Source organism: Plecotus auritus (genome assembly GCF_963455305.1).
Source record: "Plecotus auritus genome assembly, chromosome: 5".
Lineage (NCBI taxonomy): Eukaryota > Metazoa > Chordata > Mammalia > Chiroptera > Vespertilionidae > Plecotus > Plecotus auritus.
In genome coordinates this window covers 81679729-81700176 of record NC_137776.1, presented here as the reverse complement: position 1 = coordinate 81700176, position 20448 = coordinate 81679729, and the positions used below count along the sequence as shown (strand labels likewise).

The 20448-nt window shown below is 41.8% G+C and overlaps 1 protein-coding gene across 2 annotated transcripts in view; it reads left to right on the top strand.

The window, feature by feature from the left end:
* The window catches only part of ACMSD (aminocarboxymuconate semialdehyde decarboxylase), a 50255-nt gene that overhangs the window by 17844 nt on the left and 11963 nt on the right, over nucleotides 1–20448 (top strand). For both annotated transcript variants that reach the window (XM_080670337.1, XM_080670338.1), the window contains exons 5-8: nucleotides 614–850; nucleotides 4123–4216; nucleotides 7808–7903; nucleotides 9250–9422. In XM_080670337.1, coding sequence (XP_080526463.1) covers nucleotides 614–850; nucleotides 4123–4216; nucleotides 7808–7903; nucleotides 9250–9422 — 600 coding nt within the window. The remainder of the gene's footprint in view (nucleotides 1–613; nucleotides 851–4122; nucleotides 4217–7807; nucleotides 7904–9249; nucleotides 9423–20448) is intronic.

Genomic DNA, 20448 nt, shown 5'->3' with positions numbered 1-20448 from the left:
ATCCCTATCCCTTCATCTCTGTAAAAAAAAAAAAAAAATCAATAAAATATATTATTTAAAAAAACAAAGAAAGGAAAGAAAAGAATGAAGAAGGAAGAGTTAGGGGAACAGAAAGCAAACTTCATCTGCATCAGCATTTTGCTAGGGTAACTGTGAGTGTCACTGCCTAAGGAGGGACAGGGAGGGGGAGAAGCAGGGACAGGAGAGGTGTACAACATCCTGACGTCACACAATGAGGCATGACAAGGAGAGGCCCTGGTGACGTCAGGCACCCGGGCCCAGCCTCCTGTGTGGTGGGTAGAGGGGGTACCTAGGTGTGCAGCCTGCGGGCTCCTGTCTGCAGGGGTGGGGATGCCAGGCCCAGTAACTGTGTCCGCCCCTTCAGATTACAGCCTATTTGTAATTAATCAGCAACACTAGCAGTTGTCTTTGCATTTGTAATGCCTGGCTTCTGGGTTTTCTGCAGCAAGTGCCTGTCCCAGCCTGTGCCTCAGCTTTCTGCAGGGAAAGCCACTGAGAATGACAGGTGATTTCGCCTGGGGAGGTGTTGTCCAGAGTACAGCACTAAAGGAGGTTCTGAATGATGTGGTGTTCCCTCATCTGTCTCCACCAGGCCAAACCTCAAGACACGTTAGACCTGTGCCAGTTTTTAAACAACGACTTAGCTGCCACTGTAGCGACGCACCCCAGGAGGTTCGTGGGCCTGGGGACGTTGCCCATGCAGGCCCCCGAGCTGGCCGTCAAGGAGATGGAGCGCTGTGTGAAGGAGCTGGGCTTCCCGGGGGTCCAGATCGGCTCCCACATCAACACGTGGGACCTGAATGCACAGGAACTCTTCCCTGTCTATGCAGTGAGTGCGCGGCGGGACCGGGCACTGCGCTGGGCGCTGGAGCTGGGCACTGGCTGGGTGCTGGGACTGGGCACTGGCTGGGTGCTGAGACTGGGCACTGGCTGGGTGCTAAGGCTGGGCGCCGTGCTGGGTGCTGGCGGGAAGAAGATAAATGCGCCACTTCACTGGCAGGGGGAGAGAGAGATGCCGCTGACATGCTAGGACATAGGAGGCAACATGAGAAGAGCTCCCATAAGGAGTGGCCATTCCATTGGGAGAGGGGTGAGTGGAAATGCACCCTGAGTTAGTTGAGTGAAATCTCTTTTCTATCACCTATGCTCTCCTTTTAATCTTTCATTCAGAAGCCAAAATGTTATCCTTATCACAGCCACTGTGCAAAGAACTGTGTTAATGATATACAAAACAATAGTTATTTTTGCTTTGGGGGAAAAAATCATTATTTTTCAAAATTATATAACATAATTTTGAATAAATTATGGGAAATAAAGAAAAGTGTAAAAAGGAAAACATATTCCATAGTCCAATGTAATCCCTAATTCCACCACCCAAAGATAAGTAACTTCTGCTATAGTGTATTTCATTTGTTTTTTTTTACATGTATCTATATTCTATTATATGCGTGACTTCATATCCTAATTGAGAATTTCCACCCTAAATGAAAAGTCTCTTAATGCATGATTTTTAAATAACTGCATAATAATCCAATATATGCATATGTTTTGATTTATTTAATCATTCCTCAAGTAAAACACTTTGTAAGCCATATATTTTGAAAATCTTCCTTTGCCTCCTGTTTCTGCAACTGAACCTGCTTTCCTTATACCAGGAGTCAAGATGCATGATTCTATATTCAGTTGCATTTCAGAATGGTTTACTTTCCTCCTAGAATTAGGATAGTATTGTTTTCTATTATTTTCATTGTAAATATAAAATCTTTCATAATGAATTAATAGATATTGGTGAACTCACCAGGCACTATACTCACTGATCATTTGTTCTTTTATTATCTGGTGAGCTCTGATACATGAGGGAAAATTCCCATTTTTGTACCTATGGACACTGCCCACCAGTTGGGAGATGCCTGTTAAATTGCCTCCTGGTGACCTGAAGGCTTTAATGTTCCTCTAAATATTGAGCTCCCTGAAGATTATTGGCTGCAGTGGCTGAGCTGATGCAGTGCATGTTTTCTAAAAACTTTAATGAGCTTTGAAAGAGGATTTATTTATCTGTGTATCTAAGTTGTTTCAGCACAGTGTTATCAAACCTTCAGCTGCAAGTCATTTTATTATTCATTGGAACTGGGCTCAGAAAGCAGCAGCAGCCTGTTGGGTATAGTCTTTTTATTTGTGTGACTAGCTTGACCCACCCATCATTCTAACGAGGCTTGGGGGCTTGCAGTCCCTGAGAGGGTTCAGGAGAGCTCCCTGGCCTAGCCGACTTACCATGTCCTGGGGTTGACAGCACGTTTATTTGGTTGGCAAGACTTGCGAGCCTCACTACTCTGTAACTTGCGTCAGTAACATGAGCTGAAACAAATAAGAGGGGTTTCCATGAGCCAAGTTGGCTGTGTCATGTCAAGGTCAGCCTGGAGCTCCAGGACATCTAACTGTCCACCTTGGTTCCTAGACCTTCTTTCTTAGTGAGTGAACCCAACATTACACTTTCAGCACCATTTTCAGGCACTAAAATGACTTTGTGACAAGTATGAGGCAGACAGAATGGTAGTGGCAGGCTACCTGCCTCTATCACTTACCAGCCACAAGACCTGAGAAAGTTACTTAGCCTCTGTCTGCCGTAGCGCTCTTCTCTGTAAGATGGGAGTAACACAAGTGCTCATTTTATAAAGAATAAAACTAGTTAATAATTGTAAAATTCTTATGATAGCTTTGGCACATGGTAAGTTCTCTGTTAATGTGAGTTACAATTTTGAGAGTATAAGTGACTTCTGTTTGTGTTCTCTACAACACTTCACATACAAAAAGTGACCAAAAATATTTGTTAATTTGAATTGAATAGAAAAGAACCATTGTAGGCCATGGAATCAACTTTTGTACTAATGAGGAGTCAAATCCCACTGAGATATCATGGTCATGTGTCTTTGTCAAGCCCAAACTACCCAAGAAGCTGGTATTCTCTTTCCAGCCTGCATCCATTATCAGGTTTATATCAAAAGGTTTCTATCTCTTCTGCTCCCCAGAACCTGTTGAATTAGAAGTCCTTTCTCCAATCTACCCTTTGCCTGCCAAATCCAGAATCCCATGTTGTCCCAGAATTGTTTCTCCATTTTTAATAAACGTTTCTGTACAGAAGTCCCATTATATCAAACTAGTGAGTCCACATATTAATATGTAAGGGTCAGATGAGTCACTCCAGCCCCCAATATATTTGGAAATGTGCTAAGAAAAATATGTTTTGAACCTTGCTAAGCACTAATACTCAATGCCTGTTGAGGGGACTTTTTTAAATGAAACATTTTGCTGAATAAAGGTCATTCCATCCAGATGGTATTTCCATTTTCCAGAAGGTCCTGGAACAAGTTTGCTCATAACCTTCATCACAACACATGCCTGATGGAGGCATTGAGATCTCTTCCTTTCTTTAAAGTGATTTCATTCACACCAGGCTTTTTAGGGACTCCTGGGGCTGAGCTCCTGGGGCTTTGTCCTGGGGCTGAGCTCCTGCAGACCCCAGAAATTCCCACCCTCTATCAGGCTCTAAGTGACCAGAGGCTTGGGTCAGGCCAGCCTGCCCCAGCCCAGTCCTGAACCCCTGACTCTCAGCCTATCACTTCCTCACTCTCCATATCCTCAGTTTCCAAGTGGAGGAAAGGAGGGAACACTTCAGTCCTGACTCCAAAGATAGAACCTGAGCAGTCCTTCCGAAAGAGTAGACCAAGGAGGAACCAGCAAGGGAAATTTCCCTGGCATTTGAGGTACAAGATCAGTCCTTAAGCATTTTGCTTTCAGCCAAAACATTTGAGTGATGGATGTTTCCTGTGACTTGTTTTGCCAAACAATATATTAAATTCATCAACCTCAATGGTAAATCCACCACCCCCCCCCCCTTCATTAAATCTAAGTGTCCTTTTTATTTTCCAAGCAGGAGCACAGTTTATCAATGACTCTTTTATAAAGATCAGGAAACAACTTCAAAAATATTTTGGTTTGTGTATTCAGATCAATATAGACCTAGGGAAAAACAATTTCCCTAAAAGAGTACCCCATATCTGCTGGCTCACCCAAATAACCCTCTCTCTCATTCCTTCTTTGAAGGCAGCTGAGAAGCTGAACTGTTCCTTATTCGTGCACCCCTGGGACATGCAGATGGACGGACGGATGGCCAAATACTGGCTCCCTTGGCTCGTAGGTTTGTGTCAGCTTGGGGGTCTAGAAAAGAGATCTAATTTTTGTATTTTTCCCCAATTATCTGTGAAACACTATTATGTCAAAGAGAGAAAGTGTTTATTAACAGGATTGTGCATTATCGAGCTCTTACTCCGATTATTGCTAAATATATTATCTCATTTAATTTTAATCATATTCACACAAAACACTATGAGGCTGACATTATAATAACCATTTCATGGATGGAGAAACTGAATCTCAGAGGGGTTAGGAAGCTTGTTTAAGTCACACAGTTAATAAGTGAACATGAAATTTACACAGATCAGTCTGACTCCAAAACCACCTCACCACACAGACTCCCAAAATGGCTCCAGAGATAAGTACCCTTGCCTGTCTAACCGATTTTTCTAGAAGCCAATAATAGCATCAGCTCTTTCAAATGAGAGTCCTGGAATTAGGAGAGGAAGGTCACCTCACACCGCCCAAGGATCAGAGGCTCTCGATTACGGGTGACCCAGACTTTCAGTTTCCGTTACCTGCTCCTCTCTCCAGCTCTTTGCCTCCTCCATTCATTCGTGGTTTCAGATGAGGGACAGGGAAAGAGGAGAGGCCTCCCTTTAGCCTGTCCACTCTCTCATTAGCATCCTGATAAGAAAAAGACATGAAAACAGGTTAGAATCCTGGGGCCACGTGGGAAGAGTGCAGCTTGTCTACAAACCCAAGGAGTGGTCCCCGCAGAGCAGGGCTGGGTTTCCTTTGGGAGGCCATTACCCATTCCCTTCTCAGCCTCGTTGGTACAGGTAATTATGAAGTAACCACCATAAAGCATTAAATGGAACAGTATATTGAAAGTAAAACTGAATTTCAGTTCCAGCTCATCTAGATTTCTGTATAACCCGTGGCAAGTCATTTCACCTCCTGACACCCCAGTTCCTCATCTGTAAAGTGAGAGAGCTGGTTTGGATTCTCCTTCTACTCTGATATTTTATGCCCCTGGCATTGCTTTTGGAGACCTGAGAATTTAGTAAGGCAGCTTCCTATCTACTCCCCCACCAAATTTTGAGCAGGAATTAGTAGAAAGAGATCACCTAAGAAGCCCCAGTGTTTTCCAGCTTCAAAGAAAATCTCATTCTAATTCACACAGCACTTTGACAAATCCCACAAACTTATATACATGGCAACTTCCCACATGAAAAACAGAGGAGAGAACAAAGGGCCACTTCATCATTAATTTATGCAACACATATACATTGATGTCCTGCAGCATGTCAGGCCCTATGCTAGGCACCAAGTATACAGACGTGGACAAAACCTCTGCCTTCCTGAAGTCTATGTTCTGGTTGGAGGAAAAAGACAAAAGAGGCACACAGATCATAAACAAACAGGCTAATTTCAGAATTCTATTCTGATGCAAAGGTGGTCATTAGTGCTTGGAGGATTCCAAGCAGGGGTGGGCCATACTCCAATTTACACTGCAAATATTCTGCTTTGGCTCCTGTATGGAGAACAGATTGTGGAGTTATGGTCCAAGTGATTAATGGGAAGCAGAATCATAGGACCAAAAGGAAGTGATGCTGTTCATCTCCTGCCTTCATAAAGCTCTGCCCATTTCAGATGGACATTAGTCTATCATGCTTCCAGAATTCCCAAGAGGCCAGGGAGCCAAGGTGTCGCTGTCCACAGAGCAATGGGGCAGAATGAGCACCCACTAAGCCCCATTAGGCAGCTAGAGAAGCAGGCTTCCCCAGAAGGTGCCAGGCTCAGCTGTGGAGCCTGCAGAGATTCTTTAATCACAGTCTGAAAAGCAGTCATCTGAAAATGAAACCCAGACTGAGTCCAAGGAAGTAAAGACACCAGGCATGAAACAACCACTTCTAGGAGCTTGAAATAATTCACTTTAATCCAGTTCTTTTCTTTATTATTTGGGGTGTGGGGGGAGAACCATCAATTTGTTGTTCCATTTATTTATGCAATCATTGGTTGATTCTTGTATGTGCCCTGACCAAGGATCAAACCCACAACTAAGATGATGCTCTGACCAACTGAGCTACCTGGCCAGGGCTTAATCCAGTTATTTTCAACCTCAGCTCTAAGAAGCAGCAAAAATTTGGGAAGAATAATAATATAAGTCAATATTTATTGAACACTTACTAAGTGGCAAGAATTAACAATGATCATCCCAACCCATTTACAGATGAGGAAATTGAGGCACATGGAGGCAATTAATATTTCTTGAGTATCTCTAATGTGAAGTTCTGGCCAAGAACTTTCCTGACATCATTTTCAAGGCTCCACAACAGCCTTGCAAGATGGGCAATACTGTCCCTGTCTCACAGGTGAAGCGCAGGCTCCGGGGCTTTAAATACCTTGCCAAAGGCTGGAAAGCAAAAATGGGAGGAGTTAGGGTTCAGCCCAGATTCATTGTAATGTCTTGCCCAGGGGTGGGCAAACTTTTTGACTCGAGGGCCACAATGGATTCTTAAATTGGACCGTAGGGCCAGAACAAAAGCATGGATGGAGTGTTTGTGTGAACTAATATAAATTCAAAGTAAACATCATTACATAAAATGGTACGGTCTTTTTTTTTTATTTCAATAGTTTTATTCATTTCAAACATTTTAACAAGAAGAATATAAACACTAATTATTATAATTTGAAACTTCAAAAAATGGAGGAATCATAGCACAATACATACCTTATAGTGAAGACGGCAAAGGCAAAATAAAATTGCCTAACAAAGGAAAGGTACAAAAGCCTTTCAAATTAAACTTAAATATAATAAAATAATTTAAAACTAAAACAAATAGAAAAGAACAAAATGTGTAAACAGTAAATTAAACATTTTCTTTAGTGCAACTTCCAAATTATGCCCGGGACGTAGATGTAGATGGCAATGTAGACTGGGTTGAAAGGTTTTTGGTCTTTAAAACATCACCTTCAGTGGGAACAGTGTTGTTGGTCTCCTTTTTAGCTAATGCTCTGATACTGTGCTCTCCAGGGGCGTGTCTCCCTACATCACCACGATAACGTGTCTACGCATTCCCAGGGTGATGTCGGGGGACACTTCCGGGGGCATTACAAGGAGCCTCTGGAAGATTGAGAGGTTGTTCCTTCTGCTGAATGGGTGGATATAAATCCGCCCACTCAGAAGAAGGAGCTGCGGCCGTGTTTCCCGACGTTGCCATGTTAACACTGCTGCTGGTGAAGGAGCGGAGGGGAGAGCAAGAGAACCCTCCGGTCTTTCGGCTCTGCGGGCCGGATAGAACAGCCGAATGGGCCGGACCCGGCCCGCGGGCCGTAGTTTGCCCACGGCTGGTCTTGCCCCACTGCATCCAGAACTGAAGCTGGGAAATCAGGACAAAATCAGGTCCTCTGGCTCTTTGGCTATTCTAGCCATTAGGTGACTCTACCTGCAAGTGTCAAATAGGAAGCATCAGATGGTTCTGCTCACCAAGGTAATAGCCTGTATATAAGCAAGCCATGCTAGGGCGCAAGGACCCCATGTTTCTCGGCACTGACAATTACAGCAAGCCGCTGATCCCCACCGTGAGCATCACTGAACTTCGTGCGAGAGGGGACAAGCCCTGTACCTTGTGACTGTTTCCTCTTTCAGGAATGCCAGCAGAGACCACCACAGCCATTTGCTCCATGATCATGGGTGGAGTGTTCGAGAAGTTTCCTAAACTGAAAGTATGTTTTGCACATGGAGGTAAGACCCTATCTGTTTTGGTCAGCTCAGCTGCCATAACAAAACACCACAGACTAGGTGGCGTAAACAACAGAAATTAATGTTTTCACAGTTCTAGAGTTCCAAGACCAAGGTGCTGGCAGGCTTGGTTTCCAGTGAGACCCCTCTTCTTGGACTGTAGAAGGCCACCTTCTCACTGTGTTCTTACATGGCCTTTACTCTGTGGATGCACAGAGAGGGAGGGAAGGGAGGGAGAGAGGGAGGGAGAGAGGGAGATCATTCTGCTGTCTCTTCCTCTTCTTATTAGGACACCAGCCCTATCAGATTAAGGTCCTACTTTATAACCTCATTTAGCATTAATTATCTCCTTAAAGGCCCTATCTCCTAATACAGTCACATTGGGGGTTAGGGTTTCAACATATGAATTTTGGAGGGACACAATTCAGTCCCTAACATCCTTCCAGTAATCATTCTAGTCATAAAGTATATGATGGTTCAAGGGACCAAATTCCATTTTTGCAGACAAGTTTCGTTTGATTGGCACAGTTTTTGCTTTATTTTGTTTTTATTTAAATCTCTGTCAGACTACAAGCTGTCCAGTTTGCAATAATCCCTACCATTCACTACTGTTTAAAATAGACCTATTTTATTCATTTACATTTTCTGCTTGGACTCTATAAGTAATTGAGTTTGTGACTCTTGGACACACAGACACACACAATCAAACTCTTCGTGCTGCTTTCTAATTTTTTTTCCTTCTCACCAGCATATAGACATCTTCCAGGTCAATAAGTATAGAAATTCATCATTTTTGATCATTGCAAGCATGGCAATACATTTTTAGATATTATAATTATTATTTAGATATTCCCTAACTGATAAGTTGCCTCAATATTTTGCTCATATGACCACACCATTTGAAAACTTTGACCACATATCTTTACACACTTGTCTTCTCTCTTTAGGATAAATTCCTCAAATCTGAATTTCTAGATGAGTTCCTGTGGGTTCTTCTGAGTCATCTCTCAGCATTTGGAACCCAGTAGGTCCTTTGCTAACCAGCTGGGTTATAGTAACTTTTCTTTGCATAGAACATGAGGATTAAAAGGAATCCTTTTCAGCTCTGGCCGGTTGGTTGGAGCATTGTCCCATACACCAAAAGGTCATGGGTTTGAATCCGAGTCAGGACACATGCCCAAGCTGCAGGTTCAATCCCCATGTGGGAGGCAACCAGTTGATGTTTTGCTCTCACATCTATGTTTCTCTATCTTTCTTCTCCCTCCCTCTCTCTCTAAAATCAATAAAAAGAAATAAAAAGGAATCCCTTTCAACCGAAGCAAGCCCTCAGTAATGGGTTTTACTTGCAGGTGGAGCCTTCCCCTTTACAGTAGGAAGAATCTCCCATGGATTCAGTGTGCGTCCAGATCTGTGTGCCCAGGACAATCCAATCAACCCAAGGAAATACCTGGGTTCCTTTTACACAGACTCCTTGGTTCATGATCCCCTGGCCCTCAAGCTGTTAACAGATGTCATAGGAAAGGTAAGCTGGGTCTACCATCTGGATGGCTTATACAGAGCAGAGTGCAGGATCAGCAACCAATTACTTGGTATCTCTCCAAAAAAAGGGGGGTGGAAGAAAAGGCAACTGAAGAAAGAACAGGGACAGAGAAATTTGGGATTAGGCTTGTTTGCACAGGGGGTGCTACGCAAATCATCCTTCACCAGAGAGTATGTATCTCCAGGGAACCATTGTAAATGCCAGGGAAATCCCAGATAATCCATATGGCCAGGAATTCCCCAGATCAGCTTCTCTTTTTTAGGGTCATCTCTGTACCCATTCAAAATGACACATCACGATGTAGTATGCAGAAGAGAACCAACAGTTTTGAAGTCAAATTGACCTGGGTTAAGATCCTGGCTCTCCCTCTTACTGATAGGGTAAATTGTGAGCCTAACTGTCCTCATTCACTAAGTAAAGAAAACTGGAACACTAAAGAGGGAGAAATGGACCACCTGAAATTTCTTCCTGAAACAGCATGGCCTATGTTTTGAAAAGGATTCTCTCATTTGGAAAAAGACCAGCACAGTAGTACTTTAAATTTCACAAGAAAAAAATCTTTCCTCCCTTATAATCTGCTAGCTGCTCTCTCTGTTGGCAGCATCTCCACCCTTAAGTGTTCTTTGAAAATGCTAAGTTGGCAAATTATTACAATTTTAGAGCAAACACCAGTCTGATTAGTGAAAAGTCTGAAATAGTTTTTCAATTCTGCTGTATTACTGACAGATATCTGTAGGAGGTTTCCAGATTTTCCCAAGGAAAACAAATATTAGGGGTTTTCTAAAAGAACATGGACATACTTATTGATTTGCATCATGATACTTGGCTTTAGAGGAGATGCAAAGGCAAGCATTTAAATCTTGTTTAGCAGAAAAAGAGGCCCATCTGAAAGGTGCAAGTAGTGTTCTATCTCCAGCATGGAGGCTTCAACTCGCTGTGGAGCTGACTGCCTCTCTGCTGGAGAAACTGGCTAGAACATAAACGTTACACATTCTGGCTTGGTAATAAATTCTGAGATGTATGTCTGAGCCTTCAAGCTTTTGTGTTGTCCCTAGCAAAATGGATGCTTAGCAGCTGGTTGTGACTGTGAATTATTTTTGGTTTGGACAGAGGGGTTAGGGGCAGGTGTGCACACAGGAAACTGCAAAGAGGAGAAGCTGAGAGACTGTGAGCTCTAACCTTTGAGCAACGGAGGAGGGGGGATGGGATATGGTGTGGAATTTGGGAAAGGGTCATTTCTACTTCCTCCTATCAAACCTAGTACCCCCTGGTTTTCTTGGAAATGGCAAAATCAGGGGAAAACACCCTTGGAAAATACAGCACTGACCTTATGAGGGATACCATCCACAGTGAGGCATACTCTCAACATGAGGGATACTTCAAACAGAATCCAGGGCAATACGTATTGGCCAGGGGTCAGAGCAGAAGTGGAAGAACATGCAAAAGCCTTTGGATAGATGAGACAGTGAGTACATGGGAGTCCCTCTTAGGGACCCACAGAAAAACTCAGACGGCACTTTGCAAAGTTAGAGAGCTTACATTCAAATTGTGAAGACTGGAGCCATTATAATTTGGGCATCCAAAACAAATATAACCTCGTTTTATGTGGCCTCACAGTCTGGTGAACCAGGACATGTAAGCAGTATCTATAATGATAAAAGGGTAATATGCTAATTAGACCAGATGTCCTTCCGGACATCCTTCTGGATGAAGCTGGGGCTGCGAGGGAAGCCCGGGTCCCAGGTACCAGAGGGAAGCCGGTGCTGGCAGCTGGGGGGAGGAAGGCCTACTCTTGCATGAATTTCGTGCATCAGGCCTCTAATATATTAATAATTTAGGATTCTCTTTAAAAGACTAATGCTTCCTCATTCTAGTTATATTCACATCAGCAAATCTCTCAAAAACAATCCCCAAACCAAAATGGCTGAGCAAAGTCCTAGCATGGCGGCTGGGCTAGAAAGCCACTGTCCAGATTAGATTGAGAGGACTAATGCTGTGGAGGGAGGCCTCCAGGCCAGGGGAAAAGGAACTGATGGGATATTTGATGTGTTTGAGAAGTTGAAACAATGATTACCAGGCATGCAACAGATCTATTGATGCATTAGGGACAAACAAATAGTACGTGCACAGAAAATTAAGCAAATGAAAGAAAAGGAAATAACTCCAAGAAAACAAACATCCATATCACAGCAAATAACCATTGTACATTGCTTAATCAGCAGTGAACAATACTTACAGTCATAATAGTGTAAGTACTAAGTACTGGTTTAACTAAAAATTGTAATTCAATCAGGAAAATGGAGAAAAAAAAGTTGAGTAAGAAAGAAAATCTCTATGATTATAACAGGAAGTCAGTAAATACTCTAGAGCAAGCATGTCAAACTCACGGCCCATGGGCTGCATGTGGCCCACAACAAATACTTTTGTGGCCCAGCCAATATAATGGTATGTAAGAAAGAAATGTTTTAATAAAAATTTTGTAACTTAATTTTTACAATATCCTGTTATACATAATTATTAATAACGAACTACAACGTTCACTAATGACTGATTACTATAATCGTGTTGCATTCATTTCCCTACGCACCTTACACGCAGGCACACCATTTCTCTCCACTAATACCAGTAGTGAATATTTTAGCAGCCGATTGCCACAACATTAGTATTGGACTGACTTGTTTGATCTGCGCAACAGGAAATATTTGCTTTCAGAGAACAAGAAAAATAGGTTTATTTGTGTTATGCTTATTAATTTGTGCAGTTATTCAGTGTCTGGTAAGTTAATGTTCAAGAAAAAATATTAATTTTTATTAAAATGTTCTATTATTTTATGTTTAACAATTACTCATTTATTTCAGCCCTTTATTTTGTATTCAGCATGTCTCTATCGAAATAAATCTATGTTTCTAAGAAAACTGAAGCTTTTGTTTTCTTGCGGCCCACATAAACTTAAACCTTGTTTATTTGGCCCATGTTAGCCTTTGAGTTTGACATGCTTGATTTAACCCCAAACTACCAATTTTGTAATTCTCCTTTTGGTACATATAAACACATTGTGTACCATCGTCTATTAATTCTATCTTCTTGAGGAAATACCTTCAGGAGTCTTCTGATTTGCTCCAATCTGGATTGGGTTGGTATTTAGACCTGCTGCACAGCTGTCATCTTGAAATCTCCCTTTGCTCACCACCCACCCTCCCAACACACACACACACACACACACACTGAACTCCCTGTTTCCTGAATCCTATGATTTTCCTATGTTGCTTGGTGGAGAACATCCTCCAATAACTTTCTGAGAAAGGGCATATGACAGATGAAATTTTTGAAACCCTAGTTAACTATAAATGTCTTTATTCTTCCTTTATAATGAGTTGTTTGGCTAGGTATATAATTCTAGCTTGGAAACTGTTTTCCCTATTAATTTTAAAGACATTTTCTATTGTATTCTGACTTCCACAGTTACTGTTCAGTAATGTAATGCCATTCTAATCTTTGAATCTTCATATAAAACCTGTTCCTCTCCCTCCTCGCCCCAATCTCAAAGACTAAGATTTTCTTTTTGTCCTGAAGTTTCACAATAATGTTACTTGATGTGTAACATTTTCAGCCATTATACTAGCTACTTGGTGGGCCCCTATATTCTGTAAATTTTCTTAATTTATTTCTTTCATGACTCCCTTTCCTCTGTTTTCTCTTTCTGGAGTTTCTATTATTCTAAAGTGGAACCTTATTTTTATTTATTTATTTTTTTGTCTTGCATCCCCCTTCTTTGAGTTTTTGCTTTATGTTCTGGGAGATTTCCTGAAGTTCATTGATAAGACCTTATATTTAATTAACTTTGATTGCTTATTTAAATTTCAAAAGCTGTTATTATTGTTTTTGCTCTCTAAACTTTTGTTAACATCTTCGTGTTGACTGGATACAATATCTTTTCTTATCTCTCTGAATATACTAATAATTTTGGGAAATTTACTTCTCCCTGCAAATCTTCATCCAATAGGTTTTTTCTCTTTTTAAAAAAGTCTCAGTCTTTCATATTAAATGTTTTCCTTAAATGTCTATAATCCTTGGCTGTCTGCTCATATTTAAGAGCAGTAACTGAAAAGGTGACCAGAAGTCTCTGCATATGGAGGCGGCCTATCAAGTGTGGTCTTCTCTATAGAGTAACTCGACTTAGCCATGGACTTTGAAAGATGTGAGTAAATTGAATTCTTATACATTGCTGGTTGAAATATAAAGTGATGCAGCCACTTTGGAAACCAGTTTGGTGGGTCTACAAGTTAACCATAGCCCTAACTGGTTTAAATCAGTGGATAGAGTGTCGGTTGGCCTGCAGACTGAAGGGTCCTGGGTTTGATTCAAGTCAAGGGCACATGCCCAGGTTGTGTGCTCAGTCCCAAGTGTGGGGTGTGCAGGAGGCAGCCGATCAATGATTCTCTCTCATCATTGATGTTTCTATCTCTCTCTCCCTCTCCCTTCCTCTCTGAAATCAATAAAAATATATTTTAAATAAATTAATTAATAAAATGTTAAAAAAAAAGTTAACCACAGAATTAGCATATGTTCCAATAAAGCCACTCCTAGGTATATACCCAAAGAAATTGAAAACAAGTATTCAGACAAATGCTTGAACACAAATGTTTATAATAGCATTACTTGCAATAGCCAAAAGGTAGAAACAACCCAAGTGTTCATCAACAAATGAATTAGGCAAAATGTGGTATATCCATACAAAGGGATATCATAATCAGCCATAAAAAGAAATGAAACACTGATACAAGCTCCAAGTGAATGGACCTTGAAAATATGCTAAGTGAAAGAAGGCAGACACATCAGTCACATGTGGTATGAGGCTATTTGCATGAAGTATCCAGTATAGGTGGATCCACAGAGACAGAAAGCAGAATAGTGGTTGCCAGGGGCTGGGGGTTAGGGTGGATGGAGAGGGCAGGGGGAGGAGGGAATGGGGAGTGACTGCTTTATGTGTATGAGCTCTTATTTGGGGTTGTGAAATGTTTTAGAACTAGATAAAGGTGATGGTTGCACAACATAGCCAATGTACTAAATGCCACCAAAGTGTACTAGTACACTTTAAAAATGGTTAAAAATTTTGCATTTTTTAAATTACAGTTATCTTTGTGAGTGTGAATTGATATCTAATTGTAGTTTTGATTGGCATTTCCCTAATGACCAGTGATGTGATATGAATTGCACCTCAATTTTTTTAAAAAGTGAAGAGGGTTCCTCAGCCCAGCCTGCGCCCTTTAGCAGTCCGGGAGCCCTCGGGGGATGTCAGTCTGACTGCCATGGAGGCGGGAGAGGCTCCAGCCACTGCCACTGTGCTTGCCGGCCATTAGCCCAGCTTCTGGCTGAGCAGCACTTCCCCTGTGGGAGAGCACTGACCACCAGGGGGCAGCTCCTGCATTGAGCGTCTGCCCCCTGGTGATCAGTACGCATCATAGCGACCAGTTGTTCCCCCGTTCGGTTGATTTGCATATTACCCTTTTATTATATAGGATATACATAGCCCATGGACACTGGCAATAGGGTTGTGAATACCTGGGGGGGGGGGGGGAGGGAGCAAATGGGAGACATCTGTAATACTATCAACAAAAAATAAAAATAAAATGTTGAACCTAAGCTGGAAACCAGTCGGGCTCAAAGGCCAAAGCTTCTTCACCCCTTTTCCATGCCTTCTTTACCATTCCAGACCACTCTGCTCAGGAGCTCTAAAGGTTAGGATGATCTGGAAGCAATGAAAAGCTCTTTTATCACCAAAGAAAGACTTTATGAGGTTTTAGGCAGTGGAGCATATCATATGTGTTTGGAATATTTCCATCTGATTTAAATTTAAATGTATTTTAATATGTCTATCCTTAACAACCCCTCCAACCTGTATTCTGGTGAAAGGATGTTTTCCTGTGCACTGTTGTCCTCAATAAAGTGGGACCTTTTTTGTACCTAAGCTTCCTGAGAACAAGAGTGTAACTTACTACCTTTTCAAGAAATTGTGATAAATGAGAAGGTCAAGTCTTGGCTCTACTTCCTGCTAGCTGGGTGATCTTCAATAGCAAGTCACCTTCTCAGCCTGTTTCCTCAATTGTAAAATGGAGATAATAACCAGGTAAAGTTGATGTGAGGAGCTAAATAATACTATGCCAAAGGACAATACAAATGTCAGTGATTTATATTACCCAGTGCTTTACAGGTAGTATGTGTTAAGTTAATGTTTGTTTAATTGAGTTGTGGATATAAGGCTAATCTTACTTAGCATTGATTGAGTTAAATCTGGCTCTTTCTCTAGAAAATTATGTCTCAGGGAACAAACTGAATCCTTGGTATACTAGAATGTTTGTAGTGAGCTATGTTATAACAGAGTTATGTCGTATTTACTGCAATGCTATTAATGAATATGCTAATGAGAGGATAGTTAATTGTTCCTTTTCCAGAAGACAAATGAACGCTCCTCCGCTATTTGAATTTATTTAGTAAGCCACATCATTCAGTGTGCACAGCATTCCCTGAAAATGTGAGAGAGCTAATGCAGCCCAGCAGGTGAGCACTTTATTTCTCTTCCCTGGCAGGAATATTAATCACTAGTATCATCAGCTCAGTAAGTCTTTGGCCTCATAGGCTATGTGTGCTGCCGGCTTTGGGAAGGGAAATATATACTAGGCAGTCTTGTTGGTACTGAGAAATCAATCAAGATCATTCCCTGCTTTACTGCCTGATAAAGAAAACCAGTGTCCCTCTAGAAGGTATAGTGTCAGGATCCCAGAAGAGGCCACCATGGTACCCAGAATGCCCACCATTAGAATTATTCCTTTGGAGTTCATGGTTTTCAGAAAGGTCCAACAAAATGTAGATGTTGTCAAAGATTCCATTAGCACAGATATCCTTAAAAATTGGTTCATGATCGATCCAAGGGAATAGACTCCTAAATCACAGACAAGAAGACAGAAGAAAGTTCCAGCTTTTGGGAGGTCAGGATCAGGTATGTTACTTGGGATTCTGCATGTAATCCACTTAAAACTCAATCAATTTGCAGTTACAAGATAATAGTAGTAGAAAAAGCAATACAAAAAGAACTTTTAACTCAAGAAGTATTCTTTAGCACCAATCGAGTAGAGACTGATACTAAGCCATGGAGCATGCAACCTTCACCCTGCAGGACATACGACGTGTGAGGAATCTCTTCTCCCACCTTTTCCCTGCTACTATCTCTTTTCTCTCAGAACAAGAAAAGCAATTATCAAGAACTTCACTTTCAGTTCTTTTATGCCTACTTCCCTCTCCTTTATGAAATTACTAACAAATTAAAAAATGGTCAAAAGTTTACCAGGAGGTATCAACAAAAGGTGTACAGACATATCAGGGTATGGAAAATTCACAAACCAGATTGTTACAAGAGGATAATTAACCTCGTATGGAGAGGAGTCGTAAACAATAGCTATAAATAATAATTAAATGCTGCCAAATCCTAAGTTTGGTGTTCTGCCACAGGCATCCAAAACCTAGTTAGGAAGGGGAGCAAGGACACATCTTAACCAGGAAGGATAAATTGCTGAGGAATGGTTTTCATTTCTGCTTTAAAGCCATTTGCTTTCTCCACATTAAAACAGAACAGACACACACACACCCCTTCTTAAAATGTATTTCTGTCCTAGGCCATAATACTGGGAGTGGAAGAATTCTGGAAAAGTAAGAAAAAATAATTTCTAGATTTTAATTTCATGCCAATGTAGTTGACAAATGTAATATAAGCATGGGACTTTTAAAAATTATGTTGTGTTTTGGCATTGTAAACAGCTTTAGCAAAAGGAGTAGCAATATGGACAAATGAAACTCCGGTGGATACCAGCAGACAGTTAAGAACAAAATCAGCTGTTGGACAGATGTCAGTACACATAACTTTGGGTCTTTGGGGCTTCCATCAGCAGGTGTAGTTACTCAGTTTTATACAGTAGTGAATATAGGAATCTAGAAATAATTGTTAAGTCTATTGTGGCCTTTCTCTAAATTTTATTAGGTACTTTACCATATCATTTCATGTAAATATTTTCATAAAACATAGGGGGAAAATTTGTGTAGAAATCCAAGTGTCACATCCTCACAACAGTTTGAATTTAGAGTTTAAAATACATTAAATATTTAAGGCTTAGTAATAATGAGACTTCCCTTTTTCCTACAAGCAAGTATTCATTCCTTCAATGCACACATTTGTTTTTGTTTTGTTTTTTAAATAAATCTTTATTCAGATTATTACAATTATTTCTCCTTTTTCCCCCCATAGCTCCCCTCCACCCATTTCCCACCCCACCTTCTCCCCTTACCTCCCCCCCACTGTCCTCATCCATAGGTGTATGATTTTTGTCCATTCTCTTCATGAACCCCCCATACCCCTTTCCCCCTGAGAATTATCAGTCCACTCCCTTTCTATGCCCCTGATTCTATTATATTCACCAGATTATTCTGTTCCTCAGGTTTTTAATTCACTTGATTTTTAGTTTCGCTTGTTGATAGATATGTATTTGTTGTTCATAATTTTTATCTTTACTTTTTTCTTCTTCCTCTTCTTTAAGAATACCTTTCAGCATTTCATATAATACTGGTTTGGTGGTGATAAACTCCTTTAGCTTTTTCTTATCTGTGAAGCTCTTTATCTGCCCTTCAATTCTGAATGATAGCTTTGCTGGGTAGAGTAATCTTGGTTGTAGGTTCTTGCTATTCATCACATTGAAAATTTCTTGCCACTCCCGTCTGGCCTGCATAGTTTCTGTTGAGAAGTCAGCTGACAGTCGTATGGGTGCTCCCTTGTAGGTAATTAACTGTTTTTCTCTTGCTGCTTTTAATATTCTCTTTGTCTTTTGCTCTTGGCATTTTAATTATGATGTGTCTTGGTGTGGTCTTCTTTGGATTCCTTTTGTTTGGGGTTCTGTGCGCTTCCTGGACTTGTAAGTCTATTTCTTTCACCAGGTGGGGGAAGTTTTCAGTCATTATTTCTTCAAATAGGTTTTCAGTATCTTGCTCTCTCTCTTCTTCTGGCACCCCCATAATTCTGATGTTGGTACGCTTGAAGTTGTCCCAGAGTCTTCTTACATTATCTTCAACTTTTTGGATTTTTTTTTTTTTTGCTTTTTGCTTTTTCGGTTGAGTGTTTTTTGCTTCTTTGTATTTCAATTCTTTGACTTGATTCTTGTGTTCCTCTATTCTGTTTCTGGGTCTCTGTATAATATTTTTTATTTCAGTCAGTGTATGTTTAATTTCTAGTTGGTCCTTTTTCATATCTTCGAGGGTCTCGTTATATTTATCGGCCTTTTCTAGGATATTCTTAAAAAGTCTTATAACCGTGGTTTTGAATTCTATATCCAGTCATTTGTTTTCCTCCATTTCTTTCGTTTGTGATCTGATTCTTTGACCCCACATTTTCACTGATTCCCTGAGTTGGTAAGGTAGATATTTGTGCTAGGTTTCCAATATGGCCCAGTGGGTCTGCTTCCCCAGTTAACCTGAGGTGGACACTCTTGGTGCACCCCTTTGTGGACTGTGTGTACAGCCTTGTTGTAATTAAGTCTTTATTGTTGTTGGTATCACTGGGAAGAATTGACCTCTGGGCCAGTTGGCTGTAAGGATCAGCTGTGTCTATGCTGGGAGAAGTTCGGTGCTGGAGACAGCCTTATAGGATTAGACTTGCCAAATTGCAATAGCCTCTGTGCTCAGCTTGGATGGGGTGGAGTCTCAGTCTTGGCTTCCTGTCAGCCTTGCCCTTGCACGCATGTGCACTTTCAGTCCTCCGCCTTCCCCAGCTCGAGTCTCCGCCTGAGAGTCCAGACTCCCCCCACAAGAGCGAGGGTCCCCAGGGGCTCGCCTGGAAATGGGGTTCACTGCAGTCAGAACTGGGGCTCAGTGCAGTCAGGAGCCTCTGACTCCCTTCCACTAGGGAAAGCCTGTGGCAACCTCCTCAGCCTTTGTGCGCACTGGCACGCGCGCGCGCTTTCAGTCCTCCGCCTTCCCTGGCTCCCGAGTCTCCGCCAGAGAGTCCAGACTCCCCCCACAAGAGAGTGGGTCCCCAGGGGCTCGCCTGGAACTGGGGTTCACTGCAGTCAGAACTGGGGCTCAGTGCAGTCAGGATCCTCTGACTCCCTTCCACTAGGGAAAGCCTGTGGCAACCTCCGCAGCCTTTGTGCGCACTGGCCCGCGTGCGCCTTCAGACTTCTGCCTTTCCCAGCTCGAGTCTCCGCCCGAGAGTCCAGACTCCCCCCGTAAGAGCGTGGGTCCCCAGGGGTTTGCCCGGAACTGGGGTTCAATGCAGTCAGAACTGGGGTTCAGTGCAGTCGGAGGCTTCCTTCCCCCTTCCGCCAGAGAAAGTCAGCCAGGCTCTCAGCCGCCCTTCCTCTCTGCGTGCACAAAGACCCTTTGCCGTACCTCCAATTCTCTGTGAGCTTTTCTCTTTCCTTCTAGTTGTAGAATTTTCACTCAGCTAGCTTTCCTGTGGTTCTGGATGGTGTCCGTTCTGTCTTTTAGTTGTAGTTTTGAAATTGTTGTGCGAGGCAGCAGTTTAGGTGTTTACCTATGCCGCCATCTTGGTTTCCCAATGCACACATTTGTTAAAGCAACTCTCAGATTGATTATAGGTGCATGTCAGAGTTTTATTTCCAAGTTGTTTCAAAAGAAGAGGCTTTCTGAATAGTACAGTTCAAAGATTCTATCTTGGCAGAGACATTTTATAGGGGGAAACGGGTTCAATAGTTCTGTTAGACTGGGGGGAAAAGAGGAGGAGTAGAGGGAGAAGAAAAGTTATATCTAGAAGGCTAACTATTTTCTAGGAAGAGCAGCTAGTCACATCGGACCACAAAGTGTTGCTTCAGCTCAGGTTTGGGACAACTTTCTTTCTCACATTTATGTGGCGGGGGGGGGGGGGGGTGGAGAGGGAAATGCCATGTAAGGAATTTGGGCTTTACTTTCTGGATAGTGGGAAATTATTGAAGAATTTAAGTAGGGATGG